This window comes from Dermacentor andersoni, chromosome 4 (assembly GCF_023375885.2).
Source record: "Dermacentor andersoni chromosome 4, qqDerAnde1_hic_scaffold, whole genome shotgun sequence".
Classification (NCBI taxonomy): Eukaryota; Metazoa; Arthropoda; class Arachnida; order Ixodida; family Ixodidae; genus Dermacentor; species Dermacentor andersoni.
The window spans coordinates 154,998,329-155,017,003 of NC_092817.1; the positions used below are offsets into that span (position 1 = coordinate 154,998,329).

General features: G+C 46.7%; 1 protein-coding gene across 1 annotated transcript; it reads right to left on the bottom strand.

Moving 5' to 3' along the window:
• Positions 1–1,242: 1,242 nt before the first annotated feature.
• On the bottom strand, positions 1,243–13,618 carry LOC140217155 (uncharacterized). The gene is made up of 3 exons (XM_072287550.1): positions 13,420–13,618; positions 11,268–11,393; positions 1,243–1,603 (listed from the first exon to the last, which is right to left on the bottom strand). Exons 1-3 carry the CDS (start codon positions 13,615–13,617, stop codon positions 1,406–1,408), a joined length of 522 nt encoding a protein of 173 aa, XP_072143651.1. The 5' UTR covers position 13,618; the 3' UTR covers positions 1,243–1,405.
• Positions 13,619–18,675: the final 5,057 nt, after the last annotated feature.

Consider the following 18,675-nt stretch of genomic DNA (forward strand, 5'->3'; position numbering starts at 1 on the left):
CATCTCCGCTCGAGTTGCAGCTGCTGCGGTGCGTAATGGAAAATTGCCCGTCAATTTTGCACGAAACCGAGAGGTGAAAACCCAGAACCATCCACAACGGCCTTTCTCCTAGTCGGTGAGCAGTTTCACGACGTTAATTCTTACAAACCAATACGCAATATGTTCCCACTGAACAAAACCTTCCGCGGGGCACAGTAGACGACTATAATAGAAAACGGTTATTGTAGCGCCCTAAAAAAGGAAAGAAATATTCATGGCTGTCTTTAGGGAAGCATCTGAAAAGGCTGAAATTATTCATCACCGTGCATGCGCTGTCACTACGAAAAGCTCCAAGGATGATCAGACATGTTCACCTAATGGGCGCTAAGAAATATTTGATAAAATATGGACCAGCGTGATATATCGACCTATGTCCGCGACCATAGAGTGTCCGCTTATATTTCTCACCAGAGTCAGCCGATTGCCTAGCTAATAGAGTGGTTCCATCGCACCCCCCACAAAGCCTGCCTGGAGATCATTCTGCCTGTCTAATGAAATCGACGGCGCAGCGGTCAACGTCGTTTAGGGTGCCGATGACGCCTTAGAAGCATCCGACGAGGATGTCACTTGTGACACCGAGTAGAGAGGCGTGGTTAACCGAGTTTATAATAAACAAAGGTGCGTCTTATATCGAGTTTTCCGTTCTTCTAAAATATATATGGCTTGACATAGATTCAAATTTTACCCCTCGACGATTCGAATATAGGAATAGACCTATATTCGAAGTAATATGGCAGTATAACTCGCCTATTTATTACGTCAAAAACTTGGTCGTTTAAAAAGCTTTACATTTTTGTTTACGATGGTTTAGTATGAAGCGTAAATATATTCTAATAGACGTTACTGATAGCTAGTTCACCAATCACGTGCCGACAGCAATAAAATAAAACAACCACCACACGCGACATTGAATACTATCATTGATTCATCATTATATGGAATGGACTAACTATGAATTGTCTCGCAATACACAGTAATTATGACACGTGATTGCGTTGTCGTAATTATTCGCAATCATTTGTTGTTGTTTTTTGTTCCCCTAGAACTACAAAGAAATTGCGGAATGTCCTAAAACGCCTTATCCAATCGCAAGAGGCTTTGCACGTACCAGTGAGATTGGACGAAAAGCAGTTTCCTAGGAGATGGTGCAACGTAGAAGCTTATGTTTGCGCCGTTCGCCAAATAAAGCTTCTCCCATAAGTGTTGACAAGATTCTTATCTCCTCAGGAAATTTTATTGCTAACCGATCTGGGCATGAAAAACCGCTGCCGGTTTTCCTCACCATCGGACAAAAAAAAAAAAGACCTGAAAATAATGGTAGCGTAGGCTGTAGACACTGCGAAGGGACTTATCAGTCTCGCTCTCACTAAGGGTTGACCAGGAGGCATGCTGACTTTTGCGCAGCTGAGGTGTAGTTGTACGCAAAGAAATAAGTGAGAGCCTTGAGCATGCGCAGCCGTGCCAACGCTCCGAATCCACACGCGTTAACGTGGTCTTCAGCTCCGATGGCGGCAGCAGCGATGTAAAACTTCGCAGCTGGGGCGGTGCTCTTCGCTTCACACAACTGCAAAAATATGAAAGGGTTGTCACTCAGATTACCTATAACAGTCCAAAATATAACAGTTAAAAGGCCAATGTGGTCATTAATATTGTAAAAGTACGGGAAAACCGCCATTGAGTACGAAGTCAGAACTGCCTGTATTTGCGAAATGAAAGGCACACAGGATCGCATTCACTGCGCTGTAGATTATTAACAAGTCACGGCCCGGTTTTGTGTGGACGAAAGTGGTGTTAAGCCAATGCAATTATCCTAATCATTGCATCTGACATTGTTTTACGTAATGTTGCCATAATGTTACAGTGTCAACAGTACATAAGGAGGTATTCAGTATCATGTATTTGAGAACATAGCTCACCGAATTAATATTTTACTTGATAGACGGTTGAGTCGTGTCGAGCTGCAGTGAAGTTCACTGAACACAAGCTTCAGGTAGCTAATGAGATTGCATGGTCGTTGAGGTGCACAGCACGTTGCCATGAGTCCTTGTTTTTCTTTGAGCCATATGAGGCAAACGTGTATTTCAAACCTCCATACCGAAAACTCATTGTTGTGCTCAATGAGTCAGCGCCAAAGTATCTTGTAAGAGCAAGCGGCTTCTTGCAGTATTTTCACCGGTATTGTGGCACAGAAAAATACCAGGCAAGGCGGAATTAACATTGGTCAGGCGCACATCTTCATTTCCAGAGATAAAAAAGCTGTATACCGGGTGTCCCAGTTAACTTGGACCAAGATTTGAAAAAAAAAAAAGCCCTGAGACATCGTATCGACTGCATAGTAACGGCTCTCGTTTGCACTTACAGTCAGTATTTCTTAATCAGGAAGTAATAATTAATAACTGCTTTTAATTAGTGAACTTTTTAATATTGGTTGAATCGCAAACATGTCAAATACAGAGTTGGAGGGCACCTTAGATAACTTTCGAATCAAGCATTATTTCGTGGGGAAGTGTGCCCTGTTGTTTTTCGAAGAGAAAGACAAATCCCGCGAAATACGCGAAATAATAAATAGATGGGCGCTCACGAGACCCTACTCAAGAGCCTCCAAGCAACCTTCGAAAGATATGCGGCTCCATTCGTATAAGGCTTCGTCATGTAGGACGGATCGAAAGGTTTTGCGACATAACTAGCATGGTGCGATAAACGTCTTCATCTGCGGACGAAAAAATTTTTTCCTCCAATATGAGGCGCTCGGGATAGCTTTAACTTCTGCGTATCATGAAACGAAGAAACAAAAGAAATTCAACCAATTTTAGAAAAATTAGTGCACAAAAGAGCACGAGAAAAGAAGGCAGTTCTCGGAAGAACAGAAGACAGCTACTCAGGAGTTTATTTCAATAAGAAATAGACCAAACGCACGTAAGACGTCTCAGCCGCCCATAAATAAACGTCCAAAGGCGCAACTGGTTTAGCCATTTATCCTTTCTGTGTCGAACTCCAAAAAAGAGGCAAAACAAAACAGTTTTTTACCTATTGCTATCCTTGTCGCAAGCTTTTTTTTTTATCCAAGAATATGGTGGCATTATGATCAGTTTGTATCAATTTGTGCTAGTTTTATTTCCACTTGCCGCGTCAACGCTTAGCTGGGCAACGTACGAAGCCTTCCGCACACAAGTTTTTGCACACGATGCCCTGCGAGCCTTTTGCGTAGCATGGTGGGCATATTTTCAAACTCGGACCAGTTTCTTTTCCATGTTGCAGAAGAAGGGGGAATCTGCAGTGCGCGACAGGCGAGGGAGCTCAAGGGTTGGTTGAAGGAAAGTCCTTGCCACCACGTGCTTCGATCCAGGTGCTTCGCAGACTGCCAAACACCGCGTTTGGCCAAATCTTAGAGACGTGAAAAGGAGACTCATGGCAACAAATAAATCCTGCGGGGAAACTGTTTCTTTTTCAATTTTATTCTTGTTAAAAAAAAATAACGAAAAAAAATTCCAAAATTTTCAACGTTGAATTCAACATCTTACATCTCTACTCAGAAGCACAGACTGTCGGTTATCTTCTTTATTGCAGTAGGCCATTAAGAGATAGACCACAAATGGAACGGAAGAAAAATCCGAGGATTTTTGCGAATTTGAGGAACAAGTCACCATCCGGCCTCGCTCCAGCGTTGTTATTTCCGTCGGAAGTGAAACAATGCGAAACCATCAAAGCGCACTTGAATGCCGCTCAGCGGCCTTTCGAGTTTTGCCCGGTGAGCAATGTTTTGGAGTTTTGAAACGCACTAGTTGTGGAAATAAATTGGTGCGGGTTATCTTTTTGTATAGTTTCCACATTAGCATGTTGGCTGCAGACCGGAATAGTTTGGACGATATTGATGGGAAATCAGGGGCGCCGCATGCCACTGACGTCTTGCACGATGGGAGACCTAGGAAGCAGGAGCAGCCACGAAGGCCGGCAGGTCTGCGCAGTAGCTAAGCCCAGTGTGGGTGAGAGGGAGAAAGCGGGGCCACAGAGAGACGGCGGCACCCGCACGCGCGCGTCGCTCGAGTACCTCGCCGATAACAACCAATGATTAAAAACATGAGGTACAGGGCGAAATACAAAGGCTGCGAGAGACGACATACACTGCGCTCACTTCCAACAATATTTTATTGCGTTGCCACATCGTGTGTAATTATAGAAAAGGGGCATGCGTTGGAAAGGGGTGTTCCAACAACAAGTCATAGTGCTATGAAACAAATTACTAGCTGACTGAAATATCATGAATTACCAACTAGACCAAATAACCGCCCTAGATTACAACCCATCTCGCCCTGCCGCGTAGCGTCACCGTGACGTCGAGGCGCGCTGGAGACGTGCGTGGGTGCGATTCCCTTTCCCCTCACGCCGCAACACCTGGCGCGCTATAGCTGAAGGTGTTCCGAATCGCCCGCTTTGCAGAGTCGAGGCGGGCTCGTAACGTGGAGTCGCAGCCAAGGGGAAATTTTTCGCCGCTTCACTGCTGCAGACGCCGGCTTTCTGCTCAAACAGTAGTTTGATGCTTTCGCATAAAAAAAAATTATAATTTATCCGGTCTTGTGTCAGATTGCCTCTGCACCTGTTTCAGGAATTATAGTTCTCACAAGGTCTGACAGATTGACAAATGGCACGCTTGTTTCATTGCCGCAAAGATTCATGTTGAAACATTTGATACTCCTAGAACGCCAGACGCACTTAGGCACCCTGATGTAAGTAATAATTACGCGTCTATTATTTTTACATTATAGCGCACTACATTTCGGCCCTGTATGAAGTGACGCAGTATAGTCTCCTACGCTAATAGAAATGTTGCTGCCGGAATGCGTTGTTGCAAGCCGATGTCCTGAAGAAGGGACATATTTTGAGAGAAGACATGGGGAGCAGTACATCACGGCGTCGAACCTTGAGACGAAGCGACAAAAATACGAGAAAAGGCCTAAGAAACTCCTCAAATCCCGCACTTACTTGGGTGCTTCGTAGGAGCTGACTGCATCTATCTTTCGTGGATGTGGCCTCGTACGGGTTTTGTCGACCAGATGCCCAAGTAGTAACGTCTCGGTTTAACCGAACCACCAGTTCTTGAAATTCAGTATCAAGCCCGCTTTTTCTATACAATACAGAGCACGACGGAGGCGTCTGGCACGGCCACTCAAAAGTGCTGCCGTAAATCACCACATCGTCGAGGGAGCACAATCAAATTTTTCATTTAGGTTCTCGGAGGATAGTGTCCATAAATCGTTCGACTGTTGCTGGCGCGTTACGAAGGCTGTACCGCATATCATTAAATTCATCAAGGCCGGATGATGTCACGAAGGCCGTTCTCTCCTTATCGTCTCGATGCATGGGTGTCTGCCAATACCCTGATCGCAAATCCAGTGATGAAAATAGACTGCGGAATATAGGCAATCGCTGATATTATCAATGCTATAGAGCGGACACACATTCTTTTTGGTGACTGCGTTTGGTTTCCTGTTTTAAAGAAAGCACCACCACGATCCATATTTTTTGTTACTGAGGTTTACGGTGTTGCCCAGGGACTACAGGACTCTTGCATTCAAAATTTTTCCGTACCATGTCTTTCACCTGTTCAGCGATTAAAGACCTATTTGTCGAATAAACCCGGTAAGACTGTTGCCAAATGGGATGTGCATATCCGATGTCAATTCGTTGGTGGCGAGCACGAGAACGCGGGAGTGAGGCCTGCTTGCCATCTTGCGTCTAATCGAACACAGAAAAATGTGCCGGCTAAACGTTTGCGAGAGCGTGGCCCTCATGTGAGGGCAGCGACTACTTAATTCTCTGTAGGACCTGCTCTTCAGAAATACTTCGGTTGGAATAGCTAGTAGGAGAGTGCCCCTCGCTTTGAACTGTAATGGAGCATGTTTTCGTCAAATTCAGCGAGCTCCATATAGCGCGTGTAAACAGTAGGGACGGAATAACAGTTGAAATCCCACAAATCGGAGGTGTCATTCACTAATGTACGCAGATTGCGTGCCACAAGCACATCTTTCTTCGCGCAGCTTGACGAAAATGGTTGGATTTGCGATTTAAAAGATAAGAGGTCGGTAGCAGCGACAATGACAGGGACACGTGACAGCGGTCAAGTCGATAGCAGCAGTTTGTTAGAAACACAAAATAGTCTTTCTCTGGCAAGGATGCGTCGGCAAGGGTGGAGGGAAGCGCGATATTTAATATAATTTCGCCTGTGCCACAGTTACCGTAAGCACCACCAACCTCAATAAAGTCAATACTAAGGATCACATCATGAGTGCACCACGGCAGTACCAGAATTGTTTTAAAGCCTCCTCTCATAACACATTTGCAAAACGAATACCAAGAAGAATAAGACAGCGTCCACTAACACCACAAAACGTCACACTATTTTTCCATGGAAACATAATTTTCCGACTCAGCCTTCCTTTGAAATCCCTCTTGACGGAAACGATGGCACTAGTACCCACTAATGAGGTTACAGGCATACTATCAATTAACACACACACTTTGTTCTTCATCTACACAATAGGCAGAGGAGTATTTCGCAGAGACGCAGATTGTCCGGCAACCTTGCCTCCATCGGCAGCGCCTGCAAGTTGCCCACAGTGGTAGTGGTGAACGGCGCTGGTGACTGGTAACCGTAACACAGGCGACGCGCGACCGACATTGTGCAGTGCGGGGTCAACCATTGGACGCTGAGAATAATAAACGCGATCTTCCGAATCCTGATTCGTAGTGGCAGCTTTACGAATTCGTTGATTGTATGTCATGTCGTCGGGCAAGGAACGACGACGCTGTCGCAGCCGAACAACCTGACAGTCTGCAGCGCCTGGCATGGCAGAAAATGAGGATACAGCAGATGCATGCTCTTGAGCTTGGAAGGAAGCACAACAAAGCTGTTCGACATCCGCCCCTTTGGTATGTGGTTCAAGTTCCTCGCAGACAATCTGCCTTACAGTCACCGCAAGGTCACAATGAAAACTTTAGTCGTGAAGACTTGCAACCGTTGCAAAATACGCCAACCTCCCTAACATTGTCGTTATACGCCGCAACTTGAATGTCACGAATGGCAATGCATGATGAGGTTGGAGACCGAGGCGAGACTCTCCCTTCCAAATAAGTAATGGTACACATCCTCGGCAATGCCATCGAGAAGGTGCCCAACTTTGTACTCTTCGGACATTCGAGGATTGACCATTTCACATTGCTTCAGGATCGCTTCTATGTATCGAGTAAAGGTCTCACCTGGGACTTCAGCACCCTAAAGCAACGTATGCTCAGACCGCTTCCTTTTCGTCATAGAATCTCCAAACACTCTTTGAGGTCAGTAACGATGCTGTACCACGTCGTGAATGTATCATCATGGTTCTTGAAGAACACTAGCGCACTGACTGCAAGGAAGAGGATGAAATTGTCTAGCTGAGGCGCAGAGTTCCAGCCGCTGTACTTCGTCAGACGCTTCAGCCATCCCTCCACGTACTCGCATAGTTTTCCACGCGCCGGTTGTGCCTGCCGGAGCAGCGAGAGATGGCTGTGGGTCACCGCTGTGGGACATAGCGATCTCCAGTGGTGTCAGAGGCTGTCGATGGACTTCGGCGTGGAACTTGTTGGAGCAGCACCGTCGTCTTGGTCGACGTACCCGGCGCCTCCAGCTCAAACGGTAATCGTTGCGTTTGATGCTTGTTTATTTACAGGACGAGGCTGAAGCTCAGGTTAAAATGGCGTCAATGGGCAGCACAAGATAACCTCTTCCCCATCTCTCCTGCCTCATGTCATTGCAATATCTTTACTGAGAAAAGGGAACGTTCGGAATGTTAGCGAAAAAATGAATTCTGTTATAAAGGGGCAGCAAGACATTACGCGAATCTTGCTAATTTTAATGAAAATGTCGTCGCTTGTTTCGGTAATGCGGCGACGCGAACGTAAACAGCCTTAATTCACAGGACATGTGCTGTTGCGCAAACAAAAAGTTTTTATTGATTTAACAATTTAGAACTAGAGAAAGTGGCAAAATCAACACAAAGTAAGAATGATCCAATTAGAAATCCGTGCCAGGATAGTGAGTATGGTGTAGTTGCATACTACACAAAACTTGGCCAAATCTAAAGCTTGCACGTAGAAATCTCTAACCTATTGTATTGCGTTGGCGGACTCATTGATGCCTACTATCTTCGAAGAAATAGGCGTGCAAAGATCTGTAGTTGGCGCATCAACAAGCCTCGAGAAGTTCGTCAGACTTTGGTCAAATCTTTACTTCATAGCCCCGACTAAGCCACGCATTTTCACGTATGCGGTTAAATCACAACGCCAAATCACTAGCAAGGTGAGCAATAATACCTACCATACCAACAGATGCGAAGACGGATGCTTCTGGCCATGAACGGTCTATAAAAGCTTCATTCGACACTATAAAAGTTTAACCATAAATGTCGCATGGTGCGCAACCTTTTAGAGGCTTGTCACTACGTGTGTGTGGTTTTACAGTGAGGCTCTTGTGCCAATTAACACAGCGGTTCGACAATGAAGCTGCATATGACTAGGACTCCGAGATTTCTCCGTTTCCGTAGCTAAAAACTTAACCAATCACATGAAAAGGCACGCGCCGCGTGTGCCTCTGGGTTCCATGGCCCACCACCAGGTGCAGCGGCGGCGTCGCCCATGCGGGAAATAAAACAAAATAACCGAACAGCTCGTCTTTGGTAATAGTGTTCAGCACACGCGATTCGCGTTAAAGATTACGGATGCATAAGCTGCACTTGTGGGGAAGTGGCAACTGTCGCATACGAAGCAGACGGTGACGTCACAACACTTTCATATGTAAAAAAAGATGAGCCCGCGTACGAAGCGGTTTCATTTATGTTGTGATAGCGCTGTGAAAACGCCACTCACAACTCCCGAAGTGCAGTGAATATGAGCGGAGACAGGATGAGCAATGCCGATATGCGCAGTGTCCTCGTGGTCGAGCTAGGCACGGCGCAGCGGTTGCTACCCCAAGCAAGCCACGCACAATTAGGACGACTGAAGAGCAGTGTGATTATGATGAGCGACGAAAGGAACATCAACGTCAATGTGCACAAGGACGTCGTGCTCAGGCTGCGCAGGATTCAGCGCTTCCTGACCAGTGCAAATCACGCATAGTTAGGACGTTTGAAGAACAGCGCGAATATGATGAGCGACGAAAGGAACAGCTACATCAATATACAGATCAGCGTTGTTCTCAGGCTTGAAAGAACTGAATTCAAGGGTACGTCAAATCAGTCTATCGGATCAGGCGATAGCACAGCTTCGCTGTCCAGCCACTTTCACAGCGTGGAAGGGAACCAGCCCCCCCCCCCCCCCCCCCCCCTCCACCCCCGTGGTTACCGTGGTGAAGGTCGACGTTCAGCGGCATGTTCGGTATCAATGGCAAATTAAAGAACAAAGGTACAAATCCTTGCTTTGAAATGAAAATACCAATTACATATTCTAATGTCTTGCATTTGCATCATTCTATTTGTAGAGCGGACGCCACGGCTGCTGCCGATTGTGGCTTTGATTGCCACCGTCGACGGGCCCCGACCACTTCAAATGGATACAATTGCACAAGCGTAAACCAGCCGGGCGTTAGGCTTCCTCCAATAATGATACGCTTGGGAAAGGAGCGTGCGCGCCCAGTTACCGTCGAAACCCTCGTGAGCGCAACAAAAAAGAGATTTGGGCCGCTCTCATGGCGACGATTCCCCATATGGCACTCGAAACGCGCCTATTGAGGTGGGTACGGCCTTGGGGTTGGGGACAAACAGCACCTCACCATCGTTGAGATCCTTCGATGGCTCAGCACCAGGCAGGGAGCGCGCTTATACCTATTTTACAGGTAGGTGCTCGTCGAAAGCACTTGCTTCCTGCAGCCGCGGCGGATTCTCTTCAACAAGGCCGTCTGTGGTTGGACAAGAGGCTTCCACAGACAATTCGGGAAATCTCTTATGCCTCCCTGTCGAGATTGATGCCCCCAGGAGAAGCGGAGCACCAGACCAGGGCACGTCTGTACGCATTTGAAACCACCGGTGGCTTTTCGGCGGCACTGGGATTTAAACTCAATGTAAGAGGCGGATGCTCTACAGCTAGACCACCACTGTGGTTGTTTAGGCGATTTTTTCTGTTTTACGTTCCGTTTATACAGTTCAGGCAGCTATTGTTGACGGCATGTTTGTTGCACCACAGGCAGGGAGGGCGCCCTCAGTAAAAAATGTCAGCCAACTGAACCCTATCACTTGAGAATTCGTTTATATAGATTCCCTGTCATTGATCGATCAGTTGCTGAGATTACCATAGATTTGCGAAATTTTCTTTTGGCTGGGGTTTCTGCCTTGATAATTGTTTACCTATTTTTATAATATTGCTTTTGCCACTTTGTGTTGTACTTCACCGTTTACCCATGCATTACTTATGAGATCAACACATGCCCTGCCGGGGTACCAAATACAACTATGAACGAACTGCAGCGCAATGACGCATCTATTGAAATTTGCATCGCCCAACGAGCCGCAACATACACCTGTACCCGACCAACCGTACGGAATTTCCTGGAATGTACAAAATGCTGGAAGCATCGTCATTATTCAAGAATAAAAATACTCCATATTTACTGAGAAATAGCCGATATCGAGGTCGGAAGCTCACTTCACAGCGGAAATACAAAATTGATGCTGTTTGCAATGAGTAAAAAAAAAACGTTTTGCTGAATGGGGCAGTATATTATTCCTCATCTTCATAAAGAAGACTAAATGTCAATTTTGAGACAGCGGTCACTTTTGTCGTTATGTTTTATAAGCCCTTGGGAGGAGCAAATCCAATGGTAGTATATCGTCGCTGCGGTATACTTTCATTACAAAAAACCGGGTAGCTTTAGAATTTTCAAACTGCACATTTCTTTGTAAAGGATGCTATAACGGCGAGCTAGTCAATGTTTTACCTACCCTAGGTTTCGTTAACGCGCTGCCTAAGCACGGTACGCGAGCACTTCTCTGTATCATCAATGTCGAAATGCGACAACTGCCGCCGGCTATTGATTCCAAGAACTCGCGGTCAAAAGGCGAACCACGTAGCCAACGACCAGAACTAGAAGTTGATACTGCACTTCCCCAAGGGCGACAAATGCTCACGGAGTTCAGGTCCATAGTGCAGGTCTAAAATTAAATGAGCGCACATATGTGCTGCTTTCACATTAGAACATGACTTGCCTTTGACCGAAGTGTTTCAGCTGTGTCGAAGGTGACGAGAAAGCCGAACTGCTTATCGTACCCCACCATCGCCTGGAACGTCTGGTCGATCTTGAATGTCTTGTTGTACCCATGGTTACGACAGGCCTGTCAAAAACCGAAACAGAACTTTCAGTGCAGTTAAATGTTGACCAGTGACCGGAACGTACCGGTTCGCCTGTCATATCGCACGTGCATCAAGGTTTTTATTCTGTGCCTGATGTCACGCTCCGCCGTCTGGCGCCTACAGGTGGTAACCAAGACGTTCGTTGATAACTTGATTTGGCGTCGGCGCCGGTTGCGCGATGGTAATGCATTTGACATATATACACGTGAAAAGATGTAATTCTCCGAAGTCGACGCTTCTGTCAATTAGGGCAAAATAACGCCCTAGCTCATTTATGTACACTTGTACCGCCAGAGTCGACTGAAACTACCTACCCTCGACTTAGCTAAATACGGCGCACGCTGCCAACTTCAGAAAGTGAGACTTCTTTGAAAGCATTGCGCGCTACGTAGCATCCCTAAGACATATTTAGCAAGTTTCTAGCGTCACTGGAAGAAATTATGTTGCCGATAGATTCCATCCTTTGCAGGAGAAAACATGAGGAAAGAGAACTGTCCGGTTTACTTTCATAGAGTGGACGCATTAATAATACTATGATTGTGCCCCCATTCAGAGTGCGAAGCCAGAGTATATTTAATGATCGTGGAAAAGTGATTCTGACACGCAGTGACTTGGCGCTGCAAGTTATTTTTTAATATCGTATAAAAATTTTGAGTTTTAGGCTTCACCTTCCATTTAACTTCACTTGGGTAGGCTTTTGGACAAGGTAGCATATGGAACCGAGAACCAGACACGGCTCGACAAAATAAACGCGGACATACGTGGGTGTGCAGGCCATTTCATGTCTGTCTGCAGCTTTCGTTACTTTATGCACTGTATTGTTGTTATACATATACGTCTGCGCGATCTCCATTTGCCAGTTTGTCCATTTGTGGTCAGTCAGAGAGGCCACAGGTATAGGCTTCGGGTTAATCGAACCATCTGTGTATTTATGGCACTGAACATTGCTAGACATCAGTAGTTTGTTGAAGGCAAGGTAATATTTTAGCGATAACTCAATAGGCCATGTTTTGTAACCAACGGTTCAATGACAGCTTTGGTTTGTTGCAATGCCTGGATCCAGTAAATAGCATGTGCTTGCGCTTTGAGCCTGTGATCTAACTTGAAAAATTGTTGCCTCTGAGACTGCATAATAAATGTATGACAACCACTCCGCGGCAATGATAACTCATCCGAATACGCACAAACATTCATTATTCCACATTGACATCATTTCAGTACAGACTGCAGCAGGTTATAATATAAGTATGATAACATGGACTCGTTTACCAACTGCCTGTTCTTATTATTAACTGTAGAGTAATATATACCATTCAGAGGAACAAAGCAGAGACTGGAAACAGTAACGTCTACTTTCGCTGCACCAGTATATCAATCACTGCCTTCGTTTCCAGGGCCGAGTTTAAGGAGATCCCCAGGCGTTCCAAATTAATTTTGTATTGTCTAAAGAAAACCTTGCCTAGATAATAAGAAAGGCAGATCAGAACAAATACAGAGTACCGCACAAAACAACGAAGGTCTGGATCTTATAATAAGAATATACAAAAAGTAGACGTGGACAGATTCACACACTACTGCAAGTAAAACGTTAAGCCTAAGTATAGCAAAAACGCGATCGCCTATGTTTTTGTATACGATGACAATATAGAAATGCCTCAAACAATGCATCTATTGCATGCACTAAATTGAGATGTATAAAGCACGATGTTACGGTTAACGATATGTGAAAAGAGAGCAAAGCAGCAGTGATTGGGATGGGATTGGGATGTTTCGTTGTAACGAATAAACAATTTTACGTGGAAATGAAATTGCACGTATAGTTCAAATGTCTCAAGTTGGAGCATCAGAGTTTTAGCCTGCGTTGCTAACGGACACGGAGGCGGGCTTCAAACGTCCCTTGAATCGCTAGAGTAACGCAGTGGGCTGACTGCTCCAGTTGTTGGCTCCCAATCTCACGTAGAGAAACTTCCTACGTTTAAGGCTAAACTACGACGTTGACATACTCACCCATATAATGTCTGATGTCTGCTTCGTGAACCCAAGAGGTAATTCATTTGCGCACGGCTTGCCAAGCTGGTAATTCCCGGGCCCGTTGGGGTCATAGTCTCGGTCCTTTGGCTTATACCAACGACCTTGCATGCCAACGGACACGCCAAACGAAGAAGTTGGTGGCCACGCCGCGGGGTTCACCGTCAAGCTGCTCATGACTTCGGCCTAAGTATTCGAAATAGTAAAAGCAAATGAACATCTCCTAGGCTACAGGTTTAAAAGATCGAGATGTTTAGCCAAAAAACGTACTGGCACGTTGCAACTTCCATATTCGTTGTTTGGACACTCGCATAAAGCAGCGCGTCGATCTTGCAAGAGTATAAATATAAGCTGGTGTCATGTATACATAGTCAATGGCGTACGGAGGCGCACGTAATCACACCGTATGGTGTTCACGGAGCTAATTTATAAGCAGGTGTTCGAGCTGAACTTCAGTGTCTTCATATTCGAGAGGCAAATGAATGAACTCGCTATAATATTTATTGCACACATTAGTGAATGTGTAAAGAAGTTTCTCTCCATAATGCCGTCTTAAAATGGGGATATCGATCCCTTGTCTACTCACCCCAGTAGCGAGTGAAGAAGACGAAGCCTTTCAAGACGAAAAGTTCTGCCATTGGGAAATTTGTTCGCGCGACACAGATCAGTGAGCGGACGCCCTTTGCCTGAACAGAGAACCTCCAGGCAACCCTGTCCTAACAGGAATCCTTTCTTGTGTCGAATAGGGAGCAAGCACATCTGCATCCTAGTGTCGACAGAACCTCAAAAATATTATGAGGTCTTACGCGCCGAAACCACTCTCTAACTATAAGGCATGCCACTCTTCACCTTGCACCTAAACCTAAGTACACAGGTGTTTTCGCATTTAGCCCCCATGGAAATGCGGCCGCCATGTCCGCGATTCAATCCCGCCACCTCGTGCTCAGCAGCCCAACGCCATAGCCACTGAGCCACCACGGCGCGTCCATACACCTTCAGTAGCGGGCACAAGACGCTTCAGGAACCCACTGCAGCACAGTCTCCAAACACTGATTTTTTTTTTTTTTAGAAAGACAAGCGACTGCGTGTTGTCTCCCGCCATCGTTTGGGCATCGAGACTTTCTGATCCTTCAGAGAGCGATTGTGAATGGCTCTCTTTTGCGCCATTTAAGGAGCACTGCTCATGGTTTGAGGAAGGGAAGGACACAAAGCGGTAAGAAGAGTGCCAAGGTCAAGCTCGCCACAGCAGCCTTGGCTTTGAGCGGTATCTAGGTGGCGCATTTATGCAAATAGTTTTTCTCGGCAAGAAATTATTGTTCCCTTAAAACAACAGAGCTCTTTGCAAGCATCGTGGGAGAACGGACGCGTGTCCATTACCCTTATAGCATCTATCAGGATCAAACGTATTACCATGCTTCCGTCTCTCTTGTGGCCCTACGAAATTACCACTGGTGACCTGGTTGCATGAGGGCTTATAATTGGGAAGTGACTCTGTCCAGTACCTGAGGCCGGAGTCATGAGGTCGAATTCGGCCGTGATGTGGTCTTTCAGCCCGAGGTCACGTGCCTAGAAAAGCCAGTCCTTGTCGGCCAGGCTGCTTAACTTTGGACAACGGACTAAGATACCCACGGGTGCCGACTCCACTAGTCGGTAAGCGAATGACTTTGAAACGCAGGTTGCCGATTCATAGCAAGTTCGCATGAAGGCGACACGTGTGGGAAGAAATGTCGAAGGGGTGGGGGGGGCGCCGCTCTACTTAAGCGATGGGGGAGGAGAGGCACCGGGGGAGGGGAGGTATGGTCGGCATTGTGCTTCGACAGCGACGCGCTGTCACGCGGGATTTAACTTGAAATTGATCGGCTTTGGGGGCATCGTCTAGGTGGGCCGCCGGCTCGTAGCTTTGCGTGTGCTGTGTTTTTGCCACTCAGCTAGCGTTGAAGCGATAGACAGCACGAAGGTCACTTTGCTTGCTGCGGCTGCCGCACTTCCTCCCGCAAGCGTTTTGAATGCGAGTGCCCGCGGTCACCGAATGGGATTTGTTCATGGTTGCCTGTGAATGCTCACACCATGCTTAATAATTTAGTTAGTAAGCGAATGTTTGCAAGTGTGCGAGGCCAATAAAACTACGGTCCTTACTTTTTGCAGCTAAATACAAAATTTGGCTAACATAAGAATAGGATGATGATGGCGAGATGTACAATTTTGTTCACTTTAAAGCTAAGTAATTTTGCAAGGTGTTTATACATATTTGTTACAATTCTCACCACTAATTGTCATGGAAATTTTATATATATGCAGTAAATGACTCCTCTTGTGTTGGAGCCTACTGCGAGTAGACAGCGTTATTCTCCGCAGATTTAAAACTCAATAGTGACTCCACTTTTCCGCTACAGTAATCAAGGCCTACATCGGTGTCCTAGAGCCATCCCCAGAGCATTGTCTATGGTATTGCACTCACATCCAACATAAGGTGCAGTCAGCGCTCTCCACCACTCGCGCTCACATCCAGCCATGATTATAGACGGTCTGGCTCACTCCACCACTCCATGAAACTAACGCGTCTCTAATGTGCTTATCCAGCACATTAGAGACGCGTTTCGTCAAGCAGATTTTCAAATGTGTTTTCTTAAAACGCACTTGACTAGGGTAAGGACTGGTAGCTGACTGGCCAAAGGAGAGCGCAGGACGTTAGCGTAAAAATTAATTTTCTTTGGAGTACAGCTCCTAGGCGCACGCTACTGCGTTGAGCGTCGACGTCCTTCGGCGTAACCGAGCGAACAAGCACCGCGAAAGATAAAAGACAGAACGCGGTGCGGAGGGGGGTCTGAAAGACGGCGAGAGCGAAGAGAGCGCGAAGAGGAAAGCGGAGGAGTACACTATGGCGTAAAGGTGAGGAGGGATGTGCAGTAATGTACGAGACGTGCTCCTTGGCAGCGACCAGGCATGCGGCGAGCGCGTCCAGCGATACCACATATGAAAGAAATGTGGAAACTAACATGGAAGCAGAGCAATGGCGTGGGCTTCGTACGGACTGAGCATGCGCTAGTTCGCCTTCGCTGCTACAGATTGCGCTAGTCGCAAGCCAGGCGTTGCCGTGTTCACGCTTTATTTCTGAACAACGAGCTACGCACGTGGTGGAAATGCTTAACCTGCCGCTGCTGCTAAAGTCGCTGCCGGAGCAGAGGTTCAGCACCGCCGCCGAGAGGACACTCGTTCAGAATGAATTTTTTTTTACCATAACACATCGTGAATTCGAAGCAACAGCTGCGCTCAAAATATGCATTATGGAGTATAGCAATCGTCGGCGAATTTTTACCGCGAAGCTGTAGACCGGGATTTTTCATGTCCGCGGGCGTAGTTTTGCTCAGAAAAACAAATGGCAGCTGGAAGGCAGCTGTGGAAGAAGTTTCAGGGCAGCGGAATTATGTTTTCGTGTAAATTGCAATTGCAATTCGATGCTGTCATGTTTGCAGATTGTGTGTAAGCCGTACGTTACAAATTTTGTGAGCAGTTTATGCAGGGAAATTTAATTAGTTCGATAATGCACTTGGTGCCAGGGAGAGGACCCACTTGAAATGAGCATGCATGCTGCAGATCCGCCCACCTGCGTGCACACGATGTATCTATCATTGATGCGTGAATGCTTTGCTCGTTGCATCTGTTGAGCAGCGTGTGCTGCGGCCGTAATCAACATTACAGCGAACTCTGTTGAAAAGTTCTGGTAACGTTTCACTTAGTGACCGGGGGTTGCAGACAAGCGTACGGAGGCCAGTAACAGGCACCGCGGCGTCGAAACGTGAAGCGAACGCCTTGGAATGTGGTTGCGGAAGCTACGGTAATCTCAACAGTGCAACGCTTGGTAGGCCACCGGTGTACAGGTCTACACACGGTGGTAGGCCACCGTGAGTAGACACGTGGGCCGATCCCCAAGATGGTGCAATGTCGGGCCGATCCACGGCGAAGGTGAAGCAGGCGTTAAGCACTCCCCATCCGTGGGGATATCGCCAAGATAGGGCGATGCCGGGCCGACCCACCGCGTAGCTGCAGTTCGTCATTAAGTTGTCCAAAGACACAACTTCGCTCGTCATCCTTCACAGAGATGAAGGGCACTGCGATTTTTTATGTTTAGCAGCCTTATTATAGTGCTATATTGTATCTGGCATACAGGTAAATGCAAGCGAACAGGGGTTTTACCGGATCACTGGAGGTGCAAATGCGAACAACCTGCATATTGCAGCCAAGTGGTAGCTCGAGACTCAGACAAATACAGAGCTGCTTCCGCTGCTTGTTTAAATATTCGGCATTTGCGTAATCGTGCTGCTGCCGAAAATTTATTCGACGAGCAAAGTGAAATACACTTGATTACTGCAATATTAGCTGCGTTAGTGTGGTTGAGCTCTTTGCCATCAAATCGCTCCACCGTGCAGACCGTTCACGTTTGCGTCTCCGCTTAACAGGTAAAACGGCCAGTTCGGTGGCGTTCACAGGGTTACCGGACACACTGAAACTCTCTAGTATGCTATGTTCCACGCTTGAATTCTGCATTCTTTGCTGAGCTTCACCAATAGGCCTGAATAAGAGGGTTCCTGCCAAGAGGAGTGAAGGGACCCTGTGCGATGCTCGCTTGGGCAGAGGGGTTGATGGTGCTTTAGTGGCCGCATAGGACCAATGTATAATGAAATGCTCTTGCTGCGAGTTCAATTTGATCTAACATATTCAGTTGCGAGCTATACTGAACTTAGCGCTCAGGCTAAGCCTTCGGCGACGACCCTGGCAGTGGCATTAGTGATGCTGGCAATATAGTAAGAGCACCGAAATCATACCGTGAAGCGCAAACCTCAGCTTACGTGCACCCCACTGACACAGGCGACCCCCTGACCACCTAGAATAGCCGCTTCGTCAGGACGGGCTCTTTATCGTCCGTGATGGTCACCTTTAGACGGAGGCACACGTGGTGGTTAAACGCAAGCAAATCACATCGTACTCCATTGCAAGTAAGCAAAGGCATATTCTGACAAGCAAAAGTCACTAGCGAATGTACTGAGATTTCCATCTGCTGTTCTTGTGTCAGCCAAACGCGAGAAAGAACCTCTGACCAACGGAACCTGTAGGAAGTTTGTTTCCCACCAATGCAGTGTAATAGTATCTAAAGAAAGAGGTAAACATCATAAAAATATTTGCAAAGTGGCGCTGCCCTCAATAAGGGTTAGAGGACCTGCGTAGATTTACACTTTT

Bases quoted from the DNA above. Each gene is read 5' to 3' on its own strand.
- LOC140217155 (XM_072287550.1), bottom strand. From the start codon at position 13,617: ATGAGCAGCTTGACGGTGAACCCCGCGGCGTGGCCACCAACTTCTTCG. The intron at 11,394-13,419 runs GTGAGTATGTCA...GGTTTTTGACAG, and splicing joins AGACATCAGACATTATATGG to GCCTGTCGTAACCATGGGTA. The intron at 1,604-11,267 runs GCAAGTCATGTT...ATATTTTTGCAG, and splicing joins CTGAAACACTTCGGTCAAAG to TTGTGTGAAGCGAAGAGCAC.